General features: G+C 33.3%; 1 protein-coding gene across 1 annotated transcript; it reads right to left on the bottom strand.

Annotated features, from left to right (window-relative positions):
- Window positions 1–54: 54 nt before the first annotated feature.
- On the bottom strand, window positions 55–19,098 carry HJURP (Holliday junction recognition protein). The gene is made up of 13 exons (XM_026663979.2): window positions 18,833–19,098; window positions 17,960–18,026; window positions 15,736–15,791; window positions 13,415–13,442; window positions 12,752–12,798; window positions 11,539–11,593; window positions 10,656–10,717; window positions 8,624–8,734; window positions 7,654–7,729; window positions 3,686–5,190; window positions 3,095–3,158; window positions 2,218–2,305; window positions 55–717 (listed from the first exon to the last, which is right to left on the bottom strand). Exons 1-13 carry the CDS (start codon window positions 18,896–18,898, stop codon window positions 615–617), a joined length of 2,328 nt encoding a protein of 775 aa, XP_026519764.1. The 5' UTR covers window positions 18,899–19,098; the 3' UTR covers window positions 55–614.
- Between the last annotated feature and the right edge of the window lie 1,995 nt (window positions 19,099–21,093).

Raw genomic sequence — 21,093 nt, forward strand, 5'->3', positions numbered from 1 at the left:
AGGTGAACAGTTTTATATATTCCAGTAGTAGCCTTAAAATAAACTCAGACAAAATACAAACATATTAAAATGTTTATTAGGTGAAGATATATGTGTCAAATATTAGGTATATTTAAAATAAAATCAAAACAAAAAAGTATATTTTCAAATATACTCTTTATCAACGAAACAAAGATTTTTCTTTAAAAAATCCACAAACTTATTGAACAGTAAGTTAAAAGCTCTTTATAAAAACACAACTATTATTTCTCAACTCCCAATAACCTCTTTCTAGAGGTGCAGATCAAACAAATTAAGGGCTGCAAAAGATGTTTCTTATAGCCACTTAAGCTAAATAAACTACCAAGAAGGAAAAAACCAATTAGCTGAACTGCTGAATTTTAGAAACATAGTCTCCATTATCTCTATAATTTTCCAATGACAGAATTGCATAGATTTGGATGCTGAACTATATCAGTAGTTTTTAATCTCTCCATTTTCACTGCTAGAACTACTACTCTGTGCTAGAACTGATAAGTTAAAGAACTGGTAAAAAATATTTACCCACTTTAGTTCAGGAATATTCCACTGAATATATATTCTGTCTAGAAATTACTGGATTAAAATATGTTTTGTTAAACCCTTCCAAACCCTTCCAGAAATGTTTCCTCATAATCCTTCTGTATGTGTTCTCTTCTTCTGATTCCCCCATCACTATAGCTCAGCTTTCTGGAAACTCTAGCAAAGAAACAAAATTTAATACAGACTGATAAGTACCAAATACAAATACAAAGCAGCAAAAGAGCTCCCCGCACAGGTATATTGATCATATCCTTTTTAACTGAAAAAAAATCCATCTCTGTACTTCTATGCATAAACAATAAACTAATGACCCTCTGATGCATTTCAAAGAAATTCATACACGACATATCACATAAGAAATATAAAGCCCACCAAAGCATATTATGCCACTGGATCTTGATGCTGTATTTCAGAAGATAATAATTAGAACATCAGAATATTTTAACATGTACAACATAGCAAAATAATCTTAAGCTTAGGTCACTTGTGACATAAACAATGACAAAATTGTCATTTGTGGTGTGAACAATGCATGATGTACAAGAAACTCACCACTGGTTTCTGTTAGTGAAACGTAGTGATCAAACAATATGACTTAACACTGACAGTGGAATTTATGATATCGGCTAGTATCCATCACTCTTATATGATTCAAATTTTCATATGAAAGTGTTTTTTGGGGAAATATGCACAAATACATGACTGCGAATATTAAAGTATATAAGTTTTGTACATCAACATGTGCAGGTTGGTGGTTTTTTTGTTTTTTTGTTTTGCTGTAAGCTAAAATAATTCATCTATTCACTTCCCTTTATTTGCTTGAATTCTAAAAGAAATTGATGTCCAACTCTAATTGTAGATGATCTCTGGCTATCAATGTCTGTCTCTTCTCACTACGGTATGCCCATAATTTATCATTTTTGATACAGCAATGCTAATCATCTCAATATATTGATGAAGGAATAATTAATCATCTCAGTGCACAGTAGTTAAATAAATTCAGTGACACCGAGCAACATACAGAGATAATGTTGCTTTGACTGGACCTTGTTTTTATTTATCTGTGATCATTCATAATTCCCGTCTCCCCTGAACTGCCTACCATCAGATTATTATGTAGAAAGGAATGTACTGTAGAAGAGAGCACAGATGATCTTCTGTACTGTATCTTATGTCTTAGTGCACGAAGCTGTTTTGTAATCCCACAAAACATTCCTTAGATTACCATGAGCAAATTTAAGCCTCAAGGCCACATGAAACTCCTTTGGGAGTTCTGGGACCACTTTCAACCACTCCATTTTTCCAGTGTTGTAAGGTAGTTACAAAATGATAATGCAATTGTACAGTAAAGCTCTTCATAGTTTAAAAACAAGGAAAACACTCAGATCTACCAATTTTATAGAGATCTCTCCTGCTCACAAGGACCTTTGATTCCCTGGACCAATTTTTTAAATGTGAATCTTGGCAATAGAAAGATTATCAATCTTGCCTTAATGTTAGCTAATAGAGATACCTGAGCATTTTGTCTCCTCTTTTCTACGCATTCACAAAGAAATATAAGAAAGAAATTGTTATCACTTAAGGTGGGATGGACAGCAATAAAAATTCGATAGATAAATAAATGAAATACTGAAAGGGAATTCAAATATTGCTTACTTTGGTATATAATTCTGTGACTTTCTTGAAAACTCATGTCCCCGCAAACACCTGGGAATATTTCCATTCATATCTGAAATCCCGGATTCTTTGAACATGTTATATATGGATTAAAAGTGTATGTTTAAATGTTTTGGTTACAAATTATTTCAAAAAGAATAAAAAAACATAACAAAGATACGAAAAGTAAAGTAATGTCCCTTTAGCAGGTTAAATAAATATTATTCTTACTGTAAATTTCTTATAAACCAAATTGAAACTAACTTCAAATGTACTTTGAGATGGGCAATTCAGAAATGGGAAGAATAATAAAAATAGTAAAAAAAATTAGTTCCATTCATATTTTTAAACAAATCAACCTAATTCATATTTTCCAGATTATGTAATACACATACGGTTGCCTTTACTTTCTGACACTCTTTTCCAACTATAACATGGTAATTCAAAACTCAAAAATTGCATACATTAATTTCATATTATTGAAAGTGGGAAAAACAAAAGCAAATGCAGACTGATTTGTCAGTCAATGGACACATGAAGTTAAAAATACTCAAAAACTTCAACCCAATGATCTAATATTAGGAAAAAATGTTCCTAATTTGGAATATTAGGAATTAGTCATATTAGGAAATAGGTTCAGACAAAAGAAACAATGTTGGTATGTCATTAAAAAAACCTGAAATTATTTGTGCTATTCTGAAAGCATCTGTTGACCTTGTATATTGTTTGTTGCCTATACTATTTTTATACAGTATAAAGGATTAAAAATCTAGTTGATCTAATATTTGAATATTTCTTGGAATAAACAATTAGCTGCCTAACTTGACCAAAGAACCATACATTGCTATATAGTTTGCATTTAATCTTTTAAACCAACCTTCCATATCAGCAATTGAAGTGGCCAGAAATCCATGACCTGAAGCAACAGAACCTCCGTAATTCTGAAAATTAAAAAGTTTAAGACTTTTAACTAACATCATCAACCTGGATTGCTAATGTCCCAGAATAAAATGTTATTTAGCCACAAGCTTCTACCATACTTTTTTCCATTCTGCATCACTTTAGTTTCCAAGTATCAAGCTATTTTTGCAGAAGATTTGGATCAAACGTTACTTTACCTTTCATCTGTCATACATGTTTAATCTGTTGCTTGGATGCAGTTTTAAAAGAAAAAAAAACTAGCATCTAAATATTAATATTCTTCCATAATCTAGTTTCATGTATTAGAAAAGAACACCGGTAAGGAGAACCACACAGTGCCGTAACAACTAGTAAGACTCTTAGTCTAAGAGATTAGTTAAAAATATTTGTGCTAAATTCAATGAGATTTATACGTAGGACTTTGCCCTGAAAGGTAAGTTCATGTATTTTAGAAATGTTGTCTATAAATAAAATACTTTTAAAGGATTTGGTACTTTAAAACAGTTTTGAGGTTTGAAGGCACTGTAGAAGATTATATTTCACTTACCGTATTTGATGCCGAACTGTTTTTAACAGGTGAATGCAATGTGGAAGTTGTATCTCTTATGTTTTTCCTGCAAGGTAATTTCTGATATATTCTGTTAGAATGATCAGATTTATTTTTTAACCTTTTTAAAGGTAAATACTGAAAATCTTCATTGCAAAAATGTGCCGCTCTTTTCATTCTGGCAACAGCAGGCAGAATTCTTATTGGAGAATTAACAAGGGCATTTACAGTTTCAGATATCTGCACTCCTTCGTATTTTTTTAAGTTTGCTGCTCTTAGAAATGTTGGAAATTTGGGAAAGCCTTCAGAACATAATTTCTGGTACATATCATCAATTGTACTGTTTGTTTTTTTATGGAAATTTGAGGACAGATTACCTAAACCAGAAGTGTGAACATCTGCAGAGTTTCTAAGGCTTGTGTACATATTTGAACACTTAAATGGCTTCTGCAACTTTGGAGAACACAATTCCTTATATATTTTTTCAAATGCATCTTCATATTTCTGTTTATAAGAGATGGGACTTCGGTTAACATGAAACGATGAAAAAGAATGACTTCGTGGTAATGAAACAGTGGCAGTGAAAGTTTTAATTTCATGATTTTTGAGTCCATTAGAGGTTTTCACTGGAGATTTGCTTCTTTGTAAAATGGAGTTTGTACTGCCATTCAAGGACAAACTTAAACTTGAGGTGGTTTTGAATGCCACCGTACTCAGTTTGTCAGTTTCACTTTCTGCTTTTGGATTAAATGCTGTGTCTAAATCTACAGTGCAAAATGTATGGGAACAACCTTCAAAACTCTGATTCTTTTTTACACTGTCTGAAGATAAAGGGAAACAAGTTGTATTTTTGACAAAAAATGTTTCGTCTGCACAAAGAGTTCTAGGAAAAACAGTTTCCTCTGTAACACTTTCTCCAGTTCTTTCACTGTATAAATGATCTTCTGTGATACCAGAACAGTCTATTACCATTCTATCTGAGTTCTGAGATACAGTAGGTTCTATTCTGTAAATACTTTTTTCAGAGCATAGCACCTGACGCTTTGAATTGTAAAAAGGACTTTTGTCACGATTACTTTCTATAGATAATTTCTTCTTTTCAGCATTTTCGGTAATGAAGCCAGGTGTCCATTTTAGTACTCTGGACTTTCTCATTTTCTCTTTGTTGGTATTAAATTTTGCTTTTTTAGAATGACAGTATCTATATTTGTATTGCTTGTTTAATGAATTGGAAAAAGATTTTTGGGATACTTTATCCAATAGTCTGCTAAGAGTTTTTACCATTCCTGGATACAAGTCTGCTATTGTGACATTATTCCATGAACAGTTTTCATCTGCAAATTCATACATTTCTAAAAAGCTACTATGTCCAGTTTCATTATTAAGAAGGGATTGGTTTTTAGGCACAGTTGTCCTATTCACTGAATGTGAAGCAGCAGAAATGGACGGTTCTGGAGATCTCAGCGATACAGGTGACAGCTGCTTCCTCTGGATTGTATCACACCCTATTTAGATCCAATAAAATGAAGGTACAAAAAAGTAGCACTTAATATTGACTTGTTTACATTACGTAATGAAGATACTTAATATTTTCTAAAATGTCTATTTGATCTGTTACAATGTCACTCAATAGCTTGACTCATTAAAATAATTCGTGGTATACCCTAAATCTTAATTCACTGTAGTGCTAGTTATTATTTATTATACTTGTGTACTGTGGTAATCAAGCATGGTCCTGTTTCACTGTATAATAAATAAAACTACAAAATATAAAATAACATTGTTATATAATTATAAAACACAACAGTAAGAACGCTTCAAAAATAGTGATTTGAATTATACCTAGGAACCTATCAGCAGCCAATATAGCATCCATAATACTGTACATATATTATATGGGTGTAATGGCTTTTACTCTCCAGTATGCAAGAAGCTGCACTTTACAAGCATAGCAGTTTCCAAGTAGTCTTCAAAAAGAGTTTCATGAAAAAGCATATCATAGTCCTCTAGTCTAAAGGTAATAAGCTATAAATTACTGATGCCAAAGCTCATGATTCAATTAGATCTAGCCAGGAATATTCCTATATAATGGTCCTACTCATTCAGGGGTAATTCACAATTTAAGGAAGAATCAGACAGCTGAATGCTTTTTATAGAAACAGTAACTCACTCTCCTTAAAGATATGATATCTTCAGAATAATTGTTTCCCATACCTAGCTTATCTCATTCATACACACCCTCAGCCAACTGAAGGAACTAGGTAGGACATGGATCTAAGCCACAAGCACAAAACATAAAATATTACAACAAAATAATAAAACAATAAAAATCAATAATATTCAAAATTAGTGATTTCAGTTATACCCCAAATCCTGCTAGCAGCCCAGGTAGCATCCATTATATAGATACTAGATGGCTGTATCCACAAAGTGGATAGCACTTGGAACATTTTATCAGTACCATAGGCTAATACATGCTGAATGAAAACACAGATCTATATTGTCTTGAATGATGTTGAAATGTAAGAATACTTCATAAACTCATGGTTCTTAAATCAGGATGTTTTTACTGTTTCTCTTTGCTTTAGATAAGTATATTAATTATATAACTATCTAATGATATTCAGAAAACAAATGTTAAAAATGATTCTTAATCTCAGAAATAAGTTCACTTAAACTGTAATATCTCCAAAGCTATTTTACAAATTAAATAGTCAGAAGAACATATGAAAATGTAGGCTTATATATCTAAACTAAGCTCAAATATGGCACAGGATGTCAAATTGTGAAATATAATCATATCATTCTACAGGGAGAATAGAGCAAATTACTTTATGATGGAGGACTAGAAAATATTCCTGTGAAATAAAATAGTATTTAATTGTTTGAAAACATTTAACCCTATCTGTCCACAGAAATTTTCAAGTGCATTGTTAATTACAGATTTATTAATAGGTACCTCTTAGCACAATCATTTTAAATTATCTAGAGGGCTATTGCTATAACGATTGTCTGCAGCTAACAATAATGTTTACTCTTAAAGTAAATTCTAAAGGCCAGTTATTCAAAGACTAATACAGAATAAAATATTTCTGGGACTGCAACCCAGCTGTGTAAAAAAGGCAGGACATGGATACTGATTAAATGCATGCATGAGCATGTGTGCTCTCTCTGTTTTCCAATCCAATTATATAATCCATTTAAGTGGTGCTCTTTCTAGTAGTATTAAATTACATGTAGGTTCCACCACAGAAGATTCCAAGTTTAATTCATGGCACTGCCATCATAAGAGTTCTAAGGAAAGATTTCGAGCTGAGACCCTGGATGTCTTCACTACGTTCAGTAAAGAAAGATTAAACCAGATGGACTAAAACATTAACTCAACACGACAAAGAATTATAAAGCCTTCTTAATGCAAGGCAGAACAACTTTATTTCAGCTGTTGCCTGCCTGTTCATTTCCTTCTATTCAGATGGTATAGGCAGATGAGCTGAAGAAAACTGAAATAAGAGAGGGGGAAAGAGGGTGTATGGCAGTTTCTGTAGCAGAAATTTGTATTTACAAAGACAAAAATAAATAGGGCACAAAAGAAATACTTTTGCATTCCTTATTGGATCCAGATCATGCAACAATTTGGGTTTTCTTTTCTAAATAAATGTCCTAGAATTGTCATATAACACATGAGATCAGCCAGTGCTTTAAAAATAATCTTACCTAGGTAGCGTATCTAACAAGTATCATTCCAAGGATTTTTTAATGAGCCAAATTAATACAGTTCTTGGCTAGTCTATTAGAAAAGATAAGCTTTGAAGACAAAGAACATGAAAATCTTTTGAGACATTCGATATTGTCCTTTAATTAAAAAAAATCCTAAAAATAAGGACAAGTTCCTAAAAAATTTAAAAAGGAAAAAGAAGTTTTCTTTTTTTCAGTGCTGTAAAGCATCTTGAAGGTGTTGCAAAGCTCACCGATTAAGGATTTATTTTCCAATTTCCTTCTTTGCCGCAAAGGAGACAACTGACAAATACTTCTTGGTTTTGTAACCTAAACCAAGATATACAAAGAATGTAGTTAATAAAAACATTAAACCAAATGTTGGGATACAGATTATGTTCATTATTGCTGTTGTAGTACAAAATACACGTTACATGCTTAGACAAAAAGAGCGGACAAGGACAGAAATATGCATATGAAGTGACTGAGAATCATTAGGTAAACAATTGTATAGTGTGATAACACATGGAATACGATATACAGATTTCATCATTTCAATTAAAAAAAAGATAAAACATGGAATTGTAAAATAAATGAACCACGAGAGTCATAAACTTATTTCCTTAGAGACAATAGGAAGATGCTATTATATGTATGTTCTTTTTGTGAAGTTGCATCGGTTGTCCACTAGAGTAAAAGAATTCTGGTGGATTGGATTAAGTAAGAATATTTTTGTGTTGCTTTAAGTATTCCAGTTAATTTAATTTCTTATGGAAACAGGAATATGAGTACTATATGACGACTATATTATAGTCTTAATCTACAGATCTGATAGGCTTGATTGTGCAGATTGGGTCTCTTTAATAGCAATAGCACTTACATTTATATACTGCTTCATAATGCTTTGCAGCCTTCTCTAAGTGGTTTACAGTATCAGCATATTGCCCCCACAATCTGGGACCTCATTTTACCAACCTCAAAAGGATGGAAGGCTAAATCAACCTTGAGCTGGTCAGAATTGAACTCCTGGCATTGAGCAGTGAGTTAGCTTGCAATACTGCATTCTGACCACTGTGCCACTACAGATCTTACAGAAAATATATAAAAGTTTAATAGTTATGTTGAAATTCTATGGACAGAAATCAGACCATGGATAGAAAAATATGGACTATACAGTTATAACAGGAAAGAAATTTAAGTAGAATGAATTAAAAGCTGTACTACCATAAACATTGCTGGAGCAGAATTTGCATAATCTTTCAACAGAATGTCCATTTCTACTTTGCATTTATTTTTCACAGGTGTTCGAGAAGTGCATTCAGGTGGGATGTTATCCTTTTAATAAAAATAGGACATAAGAGCAAAATGAAATCCTGCTGTTTATATGAACAAAGTAGTTGGATATGTACCAATTATATATAATTATAATATATATTATAAAAACCAGTTTTCACCTGGATTCAACAGGATTCATTAACGTGATACCAAGATTAATGTCAGAAAACTAGATAAATGTTTCAGTTTAGGATTATTAACCATTGTTTCATATATTTTTTCCTATGGCAGTATATTACAGAAGAGCAGGGTACTTACCTGTTAGATAATAATGATTAAGATTATATGTCATGCAAATAAAACAAATAAAATGTTAAAAAGTTATATTTATGTAGTTACTTAACAAGTACATCTAAATTATATTAAAGTAACCACATTTTTTTTACAATCCCCAAGGAATGTCACAACTTTTGGGCACCTCTAATGTTTGGAAATCGAAAGTTGAAAAATTTGACATGCCCTAATTCATGTGTAAACAATCTTAATAGAAAAATTACCCAGTAAGAATAACCTCTAAAAAGGAACCACAAAAATATTAAAACATAATGCATATATACTTTTTGTCATACATTTTCTGTGTTATATAATTTGTTAATTACTATATTTAGGATTATATCTTCAATATGGTGTCTGTGGGCAATAACATACCCATCTGATCTGCCCTGTCCCCTTGATGGTCATCAAGCTTCCTGTTTGATCTTTTTTTAAATATATATTTTTATTGTTTACAACTATAAATACAAAATACAGCGCAGCCATTTTGGCATTACTTTGCCATACATACCAAAGGTGTATTAAAACCCATTAACATTTCTATTATTGGTACAATATTTACATTTTCTTCCAATCCTCCTAGCTGTTTTTGTTCCAACCTTTTTTGCAGCCACAGATAAAAACCTGTTCCAAGTATCGTAATATTCTGAATCCCCCTTATTTTTCATTTCTCAAGTTAGTCTATCAGATTCTGCACACGCCTGTTTCATCTTACTGCTTATATTTAACATACAAAATACTTTAATAAAAAGAAAATTGTTATTCTGCAAATCAAAATAGTTTTCAGCACAATCTTCATTTGAACTGGTCCACATAAGTTGACTTGGAAAGTAGCCAGAAACTAATGTTTAGTATCGTATGTTTGCATAAAGGAAATAGGCAAGAAGTAAATCCCTTTGAACGACCCTGTAATTCCTTAATTCGGGGTAGAGTCATTAAGTAGTATCTCATAGTAAAGGGACAGAATGGGTTGTATTCTAGAACAGGGGTCTCCAATCTTGGCAACTTTAAGACTTGTGGACTTCAACTTGAAGTCTACAAGTCTTAAAATTGCCAAGGTTGGAGACCCCCGTTTCTAGAAAATTGTTGATTTGTTATTATATTTTTAACAGTAACAATTTTGTTAATGGAAAGTTCCCCCAACTTGTCCATGGTGATTTTGAAGCAGCTTCCATGACAAAATATCCAATTCCAAACGGGCACACCAGTTAGAGTAGAATGCACAATTGTCTGTGTAGATAAAATGCCATAAATATTTGCTGACTATATTGAAAGATTTTGACAGGGGTAGGGTTTCTTTTTGCAAGTTAGGAAAGTATGTAGTTCAGAGGATATGATATATCCCTTATCATACAACTGATATTTCTTTAATGAATGTCTCATTTAGTGACCGTTCAGTTACAATGGATTAAAAAGTAATTTACAACCAATTTTCGCATTTATGACCTTTGAAGGTTTGTGCAACAGAGGAAAAATTGAAGTAGGATTGTAACCAAGTTGCAGTTTCATTTAGCAATTGCTATGCTTAATGACTAAGTTGCCACTCCCAATTGTGATTTCTAAATGGGGATTACCTATATGTCAATGTATTAAGATACTTAAAACAAATATGCTAACGTTGTGAACAAAATTTTATTTTTGTGTATACCTTGATATGTATATTGGCCAACTGACATTTAATAGACGCCAACTCAGCCTTTCCTTTGCTATCTGCAATTCAAAATTAAATAAAAAATATTTTTGTCAGCATAACAAATCCCAAGGTTTTAATTTTTCATATAGGATTTTTTTCACTTTCTAAAAAAACACACACGTATCTTTCTTTGAGCAAATAAAGGAAAGATTTACTCTTCTTTTGGTAGCTATTAAAAAACAAACATTACATTGTTGCCAATATAAAAATTGTATATCCAAAAATGTATATCCATGGTAAATGTGATTACCATGGCCTTTAAAAGCATTTCATTGACAAGTAATTGTACAGCTAGAATAAGACAGATTTCACTTAATTGCCTGGTTGTATATTCTTTTAGAAATGTATGTGGGGGCCATGAATAAATGTCATACAGAAAGCTTCCAAATCAAGGTTTAAAAAAATAATGATACAAATACAGTAATCTTACTTGTTTGAAGAATGGATAATGAATTAGCAACACATTAATGATTTAAAAAGGTAAAAGGAGCTATAATTTCATATGCGTGTGGTATGATTCTTAATTACAGACTTAATACACTTCAGTCAGATACTACAGTTACAACCTGAGCATTCATTTATACAAAAAGATACCCAAAATGTTGCTAGAAACAAAAAATAAAAATTACACTTTGGGTTAAAATTCTGTAATTCATTAACTCACAGGATGAGGTTTATGATACACTGATATTGTTAAATACAAATACAGTATGACATATAGGAATTGTCTTTGCAGATCAAGTATCAGTTAAATGCATTTTAAAATAAGTTTAATCCATAGTAAAATGTGTGTAGATAAACTGAAAGTAATTTTCAGGGTTACATGTTTTGTGCTTACCTGGACTGTGTTGGCTGTCTTCATATAGGTCTAGGAAGTGATGTTCTTCAAATTTCTTTTTAAAAACCCAAAATTACAAACATTGAATTAACTTCAATTACTGTACAAAATCAATTTTACTACTGAGTGACAAAGAAGTTAGTAAAGAGACTGATTATTACAAAAAAAAAGTTTCTCAGAAGGTATGTGCATATACACAAATGCATATACATACGATGATATTCTGTTATGCACTACCGTACAAACTTCGGAGAATCTTTTGCTCCAAAATGCTTCTATACTAATTTCTTTTTATATTTTCCAAACTTGCAGAATAACTACTGTTTCTGTTGCTATCAATCACTATGCATTTGTAATATTGATGTAAATTTTATGATGGGATGGGGGAGAGGGGAAATCAAACAAAACTATAATTTGTTGACTTTATATTTATTTATCAAATTTATTTGCCACCCATCTTATGGTTCAGGCAACTTTGAGTGGCTGAGATTTAATTTCCATTTTTATATAGGACAATGCCACAATGAGAAACGCAGATAAAATGATCTTGTTTTTCAGGCTTTAAATATAAATATATTGAAGTTTACATTAATAGCCTTGGGCAGATCCTTCAGTAAGATACTAACTTACAAATTAAATGCCTCTATGGTTTATTCAAGAGGATTCTGAAGATTCCTCATTGTTGTTTTGGCTATCAGACACCCAGTAATATTACTTATGTTATTTCATTTTGCAATTTATCAGAAATATCATGTTTTAAGGGTACTTGGGAGTAAGAGCCAATGTGGTAACAGTTAAGAATTAAAGCTACGGAATGCATATCACAATGAGATGACAAATTTTTCAAATGGCTTCTCATATAAGCTATGTTGACTTTATATTTTTATATATTTTGATAAATCACTGATAAGCATTACTCTCAGATATATTTTATATATTATTCTTTACTCAAAATTAGAAAGAAATAGGTTTGACCAATCATTGATACAGTTAAACATATAAGATCATCCTGTAACCTAGTGTATTATATTGGGTATCGAAATCACAATAAAACTAAAATTATCAGTGTGAAGAAAGGGGCAGGGGAGGAAATCAGCAAATAAGTATTTAATTTTTAAAAAATGGTGCATGAGAGTAGAATGAAGAATAGGAAGATGTATATACTTGAAGAAAAGTTTCATATTATTCTTCCTAAGCTACTGGCATATCATACTTGCTCATCTGTAGAGTCTTCTTCAAAATCAGAATTCTGCTTTTGCACTTAATTAAAAAGAAAAAAAAATAGTTAGATATGCACATTTGAAAATAAAATTTCATCTTCAATGGCATTTAAAGCCGATTCATGCACACAAACCAGACACTTATTTTATTGATCAACATCTTTCTTATATTTAGAAATAAGTTTAAAACAATCACCCAAGCATCTTGTACAAATGTTTTGTATAACGGTATGCCTGTATGGTTTAAATGGGAGATTGGTTGATATTACTCCATTATATTATTACACCTGGGCAAAGAGTCATGTATTAAAGATTGGGCAATATATACATCTATTTTTAAAAGATTAAATAAATACTTTCCATTTAACCTGATTTAGCAGTTGAACTAAATTCAAAAGCAATTTGATTTTTATTTACCAATATAACCAAAAGCTGCCAGCATTTTAATATATCTTTTTATTATTAAGCATAAAACGCATTAACTTCTGCACATAGTTGTATAAATTCATTGGTCTATTTCTTTGTTTCTCTCTTTTCACCACATTTTTTCTCTGCATTTGCTAACCAATTATTATCCAAATCTTGAAGTTTTCTTTTATGTATTACAATTAAAGGCTAAAAGAAAGAGATATGAAATTTCAAAACCTTTTTCTTACCTAGTTTTTCTTGGCATTCTATAGTGTTCTGTGGTTTTAAACAAAGACTTTAGTTAATGAATTCCTTTATAATGGTAATAAAAGGACAATTATTTGCTTGAAAACTTTGTTGTTCAATAACAAATGTTACCAGCATCCATGTTACCAGAGAAGGGAGAGAAAATCTAGGCCAGTGGTGGCTAACTTTTTTGGGCTCCTGTGCCAAAAATTGCGAGCGCGCCAGCACGCCCATACTTGCGTGCCAGCACCCAGAATGCAATGCGCACGCCTCCTCCCCCTGCACATGCCCACGCAATCCACACCCCTCACCTCCTTACCTGCACTGCACCTCACAGCTGATTTTTTGGCTGGTTTGAGGCCTTTTTCGGCCTCCCAGAGGCTTGGAAAAAGCCTCTGCAAGGCTTCTCAGGCCGAATTATAGGCCCGTTTAGTTACTTCCGGTATTACAGGAAATGACAAAATGGGCCTATAATTCAGCCTGAGAAGCCTTGCAGAGGCTTTTTCCAAGCCTCTGGGAGGCCAAAAAACACCTCAAACCAACCAAAACAAAATCAACTGTGAGGTGCAGGCATGCACAGTGAGGTAAGTTTGCCTGTGACTTGCGTGTCAGCACAAATGGCTCTGCGTGCCACTTGTGGCACGCATGCCATAGGTTTGCCATCACAGATCTAGGCAAATGTTTATCTACAATCTTGAAACTACTATTAAACAAACTTCAGAATTATACTGTACCAAAGAAATTTCTTTTGCTATAACCTGCTTGCAGTGGTAATGAATATCTTAAAAAGAAATTCATAGAAAGTTTGATTAAGTAGATCTCAAGCCTACCTTCTATTGCTTCTGAAACATCAATTTGGTGGAATGGGAACATTACAATATATTTATTGGTGCAATATAATATAATGCAATGTTATGCACATATATGTATGGAGGATTGTGTGTTTGTTAGTATGATTTACTGTGTTAGGGATTTTCTTTCTTTCACTGTTCTTTATTGAGATGTATTTATATTGAGGGGGGTGCACTAAGTGAGGCTGAGCCAATCTCATTGTACACATGTTGTGCATTGACAATATAGGTTTGAACTGAATTAAATTGAGAATAAAACAGTTTGTGTCCAAAACAAAATTGGAAATTCTGTTTTAACTATAAATTCCAATTTGATTTGGACAGCAAACTGGCATTTGTAGGATTTTTTTTTCTTTCCTCCTCTGTCAATTAAAGTTCAAACACGTTTTATGATTCTATTATTTAAATAACGAGACTTGATTCTCTGAAATTTTACAAATTGTTCAACCTACTGGCTTTGCATACCTTATAGAAACTCAAAATATCTCTCTGGACTAGGAAACTCTACCAATAAAAACATAGGAGCAATAGCCAATGAACAGGACCCCAGCCTTAGAAGACATTCAGTGATCTATTGATTAATAAATATTTGGTCTTGATTGTAACTCCCAGTAAACTAACATTAAAACTATATGTTTGGGAAATTACTTATCCTATAATTCCACTGATATAAACAGATCTTAATTAATCCATATTAGTCTTAGTCATCTACTAATGCTCAAATATAGAAGAAAACTATTAGGAGAATGAACTGTATTCAGAACAATATTCAGTAACAAGATCATCTGCCATTCTTACTTAGAAAAAGTAACACATTTTAAAAACTTAACAACAATATTTGAATTTCATCATTCAAATTACAAAAACAAAAATGCTATAAAATAAATACAATTTATCTCCAGAAGTTGTAGGTATTCCAACACTGGAAGTTTTAAAGAAAAGATTGGACAACTGATCTGAATTTGTCTGAAATGGTGTAGGAGGGTTTGGTGCCAAAGCAGGGGGTTGGACTAGAAGACCTACAAGGTCCCATCTAACTCTGTTATCTCAAATGAAAAGCCTGATCTACGCAATGATTATTTAATAAAGATTGAATTACAATAATTTAAATTTGATATTTTATTATCTGTAACCATCAAATGAAATATATTTATTTTCTGTATACTAAAAAAAACATTGCTGATGCTTTACAACTTCAGAATCAAAATAATAATAGTCAATACCTAAAACTGATGAATAATAAAACTATCAACTCGCTTTGGCAGAAGGAAGAGTTAAGAGTTAAGGAAGAGTTAGTATTGATTAAAAGGTCTACAAATTAGCCCCATCTTGACTTAACTTCTGAATCACAACAAACACCATCCACATCCAACCACACGTTTTTAGATTTTAAACATGGACCCAACAACTTAGAAAATAAATTTCATATTAGTAATAACAAGGTTAAGAATGAAAGGCATATATTTTAATACCTCATAAGACACATCTAAAATTTCATCATTTGACTCTTCTCCCCAAACTCTTGGTCCTATAAATTGCAAAAGAATACATACATTAGTTGGAATACGTATTTCCGATTAAGATCTTATATAAATTTCAGTTAGGACAAAGTCATAAATTAGAGACCTCATCTGGGCTAGGGGCTACCCTCCTCCAAATAAGGAATAAGGAATGACCATTCCAGACTATGACAATAGGCAAGAAGAAAGAGCTTTATAATAATAGGATCAATGAGCAAAATATATTTTCCATTCACTTTTTATATGCTATGTCCAATAATGGAAACCTTAGTTCTATGTTGCTTGTCTTCTTGATTATTTTCCATTCATTGGTTCTTGTTTTCCTTTTGGTACTTTGGAAAATATCCCTTCGCTCCATCTTTGTGACAGCCCCTCAAACACTGGGACCTTCCCTAACCCCCCCCCTTTTTTTACTAAACATACCCAATTCCTGCAACCATTATTCATGTTTTAGCTTCCAGCCCCCTAATCTTCTTTGTTGTTCTTCTCTACACTCTTTCCCTTCCTTCTCTACTCCCCTGCTCTACCCTGCTGTAAATTGGCATTGGATCTGAGATGACAATAGGTTAAGAACAATCTCATTGAAATTTAATTCCCTGCAGATAAACTTTATGTCATCAAGAAGTATGAGACTGGATCCCAGCTTCCTGTGTTCAGATTTAAAGTAGTAAAGTTATGAACATTTTCTATTACCATCTGAACTTGATCCAACATTACCCATGACCCTAGATTACTTCTCCATGTATATTTAACTCTAGCTGTCATTTATTTAAGTATTTCAAATTAAAAAAAAACCTAAAAAAACCATCAAAATCCATAATTTTTTAAAATGAAATTTAGCTTGATTGCCTGAGTTGAACTCGGGTGACATGCTACTGCATTTTGGACCAGGTTTCAATCATGTTCTATAATATGAGATATATTAAGTGCATGTATGTGGGTTCATCCTGTTCTACTAAAAACCATAGCTGGTGTATCAGTCAGAGCTATGCAGAAGCCTTCCTGGGTGTGGTATTCACCTGCTCTTCAAGCAAGAACTCCAAGACCAGGAGGACTACCAGATGCAAATCTGTGCATTCCATCTGTGCATACAACCTCTTCAAGGACTAAATGTGGCAATAAACAGCCATTTTCTCATGTTTGGGTTAAGTATGACTCTTTCCCCCCAAATTCTTATACTCTCCAAATATCAGTACTATCCAGACATCCATATTTTCCAATGGGCCTGGGGTGGAGATGTATATCTGAGTATCAGTATCGTCAGCATACTGATACTTCAACCAAGGTGACAGATGACTTCTCCCAGTGCCTTCAGGTATGTGTTGGAACAGAATAGGCAAAAAATATTAAACAATGAGGCTGTTTATAACCAAGTGCCCAGTTTCCTGAATATCTTCGGTATATGCTCAGTGAGGAAGTATTGGAACAACCGACCATTGTGCCTTTATCTATCAACCCTTGCATTGTAGTTGACAGTATGCAATGCCACTAAAATATCTAGGATAACTGCACCACCTTTGTCTAGTTTAGTGTAGCAATCTATTGCAGTGATCCCCAACCTTTTTGACGCCGTGGCCCGGTACCGGCATCAGCTGGGCGCCGCGGCCCGGTACCGGCATCAGCTGGGTGCCGCCATCTTTTTTGATGAAAACGTGCTTCCGGTGAGCTTTCTACCCGGAAAAGCTCACCGGAAGCACTTTTTCATGAAAAAGATGGTGGCGCCCAGCAAGCCAGCGGCCCGGTAGGAGTTGTTCCGCGGACCAGTACCGGTCTGCGGACCGGTGGTTGGGGACCCCTGATCTATTGTATGTTTGCATAAACTCCACAATTTAAGCACTTCTTAATGTAGGATTATATTTAATTTTCTATTCATGTTAATATATTTGATTTTCTGATTGTCCTGATTCAGCATGTACAGGAAGACAATTTCTTACCTAGATACTTTTATATAATAGAAGCAGCTCTATTCTTAGTAATTTCAAGATGTATATATACATTCTCATGTATACACATCCACATACAAAGACAGACATGTCTTGTTGGATTACAAAGCTAATGAATAATATTAGTTATCATTTTTCATTTTATTCTTAAATAAGATTAAATGTATTTCTGTATTTGTAGTTATAAGATAAAATATAAGTATAGTAATAAAATAAGGTAAAAATAATCTTACCATCCTGTGTCTGATACATCAATGATTTGATAGAGACAACTATATCCTCTTCAAAGGCAAAGTTGTACTAAATTAAGAAAATATCACATCAGTTTAGCATGTTTTCTAACTATTAAGCAGTTCTATTCGATAAAATAGACATTTTTCAAAACAGGTAGCCTAATAGGATTAGAATTTCTACTGAAGATGGATTTTAACCAAAGAAAATATATACCCGATTTAAAAACCTTGTTACTTATATTCACGTGATGTGGATCACATGAAGACTTTCATATGATCACGGTTTCTGTCACCATCTGGGATCAACTCTGTGTGTGTGTGTGTGTGTGTGTGACCATCTGGGAATCAACTTCGCGCGTGTGTGTGTGTGTGTGTTCCAAAGATCGTCACCTTAGTTTGCATTATGTGCAGTCTAACTATACAAACCCAATATTATGTTTTGCGGCTAAACAATAATCTATATTCAGGAATTCCTGAATTTGATGAAGCAATTATACCAAGGAACTGAGCATGGCTGTAATTTTCACAAACCGCAGTAAAAGCACATCCACTTCTGCTCAGTTTTGGCTCATTGGCCTCAAATATTTAGACAGACTTTTAAATCGGAATGTCCTCCATTCTCATTCAGGCAGGAAAAACTATGTACTAACGTTGAAGCACAACCGCTGCTGCCGCCACTACTACTAATTCAAGGGAGGGAGCAGGGAAGACATCAATGTTACATGTCGTCAAGAAATCAGTTCGGAAAAAAGACCCTCAGGCTAGCCATCGCCAAGGCCTTGGACCCTAACAGGTCACCTCCAACCTTTCCATGCAGTTCTGATCCTCTACATCAAAGCCGTTTCCTCCACGCTCAATCCTCATTGCGCTTACCTTGTTCACAATGCTGCTCATGGTAGAAGCGAAGCGGTAGCGGCTATGCCGGAAACTCCGATCCATGCTGCTTGTCGTTGCTTCTACTACTTCTAGGGTATATAATAAAGATACTTTCCACCACCCCTCACTTCACTGCCCCATTCTATCCATGTCAATAGCCCTTAATGCGCAAGACCACCACCACCCTTAAGAGTGGGGATTGGTTTCTGTCGATATACCAAGGCCGAGACTTGAAACCGACAAAGAAAAACCCGCCCACTCCCAATTCAAATATAGCGCCAATTCCAATCCCCCGCAAAGACTTTTCCGATTCTTGACTCCGGTAGGCGGTCGCTCGCGTCGCTCTCTGTAGGCCGCCCAATCAGAAGGATAGAAAGTCAGTCTGATTACAATCTTTCTATTTGAACGTTCGGATGTTTATTTCTACCTTCCATCTACTCTCGTGGGCGGAGACGGGAATGAAAAGAGAACGCTTGAAAACCGCCCTGTTTTTTCTTAGGCAGAAATTCTGTTCTAAGAGTTTCATTTTGACGACTCTAAAGTGATGCCGAAAGACAAGCATATGTTTTTGCCGGAGATGGGTTGTGATTTTTCTTAGGTCCGCGTGCATTATATGAGAAGCATTAGAAATAATGAGATTAGTGTGTTAAGAATAATAACTGTCTATGGAGATTCTCAGTCATTGATTGTTGTCCCAAAGGTGCTTTTTTCAGGAGGCAACTGAACTTTCTGGTAACCAGAAAGTCCACAGTTGCTTCATGAAAAAAACATCTTTGGGATAAGAATAACAGAATTGGCCCTGTTAAATACTGATTATAAAATATTTACTACAATTATAGCAAATAGATTGAAAAAAATATTGAATGAATATATATATATATAAAGATCAAAAGGGATTTCTTCCTAATAGACAAATCAGGAATAATTTAAGGATAGTATTAAATGTTTTAGAAAACAAGAAGCTCACCCGGAAAAACAAATACCCCTTGTATTCTTGGATGCACAGAAGGCCTTTGACAATTTAAATTGGCAATTCCTAATTTAACAAGTGTACAATATGAATCTAGGCACTAAGTTTGAAAATATCGTGACTACAATTTATGATTCACAAAAGGCGAATATTATAATTAATGGAGATAAATTATAAAAATAGAGCAAGGAGTCAGGCAGGGATGTCCATTATCCCCCCTGCTCTTCATATTATCTTTGGAAACATTTCTTACACGAATTAGACAGAACCCAGGAATAAAAGGACTAAAAATTAAAAAAGAATATAAACTCCAGTCATTTGCGGATGATATGGTATTTTTCATAGAGGAACCAATTGAAACAGGTCAAGAATTACTGAAAGAATTAGATCAATTTGGGGAAGTTGCAGGACTTAAAATTAATAGGGAAAAAACGAAATTAATAACTAAAAATTTAACAGAAAAACAAAAACTAAAATTGGAAAGGATAATGGGATTACAAATAGTAAAAAAAGTTAAATTCCTAGGAATTTGGTTGATGGCTCAATGCAAAACTAATGGAAAATAATTATAATAAATTATTACAGCAAGTTAAAAAACATTTAGAGATATGGGTTAAATTGCAAATCTCCTTATTAGGGAGGATTGCCACTATAAAAATGAATATTCTGCCCAAATTTATTTACTTATTCCAAACAATACCAATAAATATACATAAAAATTACTTCGTGGTACTTAAGATAATCACCAAATTTATCTGGCAAGGGAAAAAACCAAGGATAAACCTAAAGGCAATGCAAGATATGAAGAGCAAGGGAAGTATGGCACTCCCAAATTGGGAATTATACTATAGTGCAGCCTCCTTCCTCTGGTTGAAAGAGTGGGTAAATCTGTCGAATAAAAGGATCTTATTTTTAGAAGGCCATGATTTACAGAGGGGATGGCATGCATTTTTATGGGACATTGGGAAAATTAAGCAGAAGTATTTCCACAGACATATAATTAGAGATTCCTTATTGGCTAATTGGACCAAAATAAAAAAAACACATTGTTTAAAAATCCCAATTTGGATCTCAATGATGGAGGCGATGACACATCCAAATAATCTAGATCTTAATAAAATGATAAAATACAAAGACCTTCTTGACACGCAAGGAACTTTAAAATCATGGCAAGATCTCCAAGAACTGGGGCTACAAGTAGACCGGTGGGCTTACTTGCAAATTCAAAATAGATATAGCCAGGATAAGAAAATTTTTGGAATTTATACTAAGGCACAACAAATAGATA

This window comes from Notechis scutatus, chromosome 5, assembly GCF_049901735.1.
Source record: "Notechis scutatus isolate UNSWTSFEM ecotype Mainland chromosome 5, rNotScu1.2, whole genome shotgun sequence".
Taxonomy (NCBI): domain Eukaryota; kingdom Metazoa; phylum Chordata; class Lepidosauria; order Squamata; family Elapidae; genus Notechis; species Notechis scutatus.

Bases quoted from the DNA above. Each gene is read 5' to 3' on its own strand.
- HJURP (XM_026663979.2), bottom strand. From the start codon at position 18,898: ATGGATCGGAGTTTCCGGCATAGCCGCTACCGCTTCGCTTCTACCATG. The intron at 18,027-18,832 runs GTAAGCGCAATG...TTCTTAATTTAG, and splicing joins TGAGCAGCATTGTGAACAAG to TACAACTTTGCCTTTGAAGA. The intron at 5,191-7,653 runs GTGAGCTTTGCA...GGATCTAAATAG, and splicing joins GGAAAATAAATCCTTAATCG to GGTGTGATACAATCCAGAGG.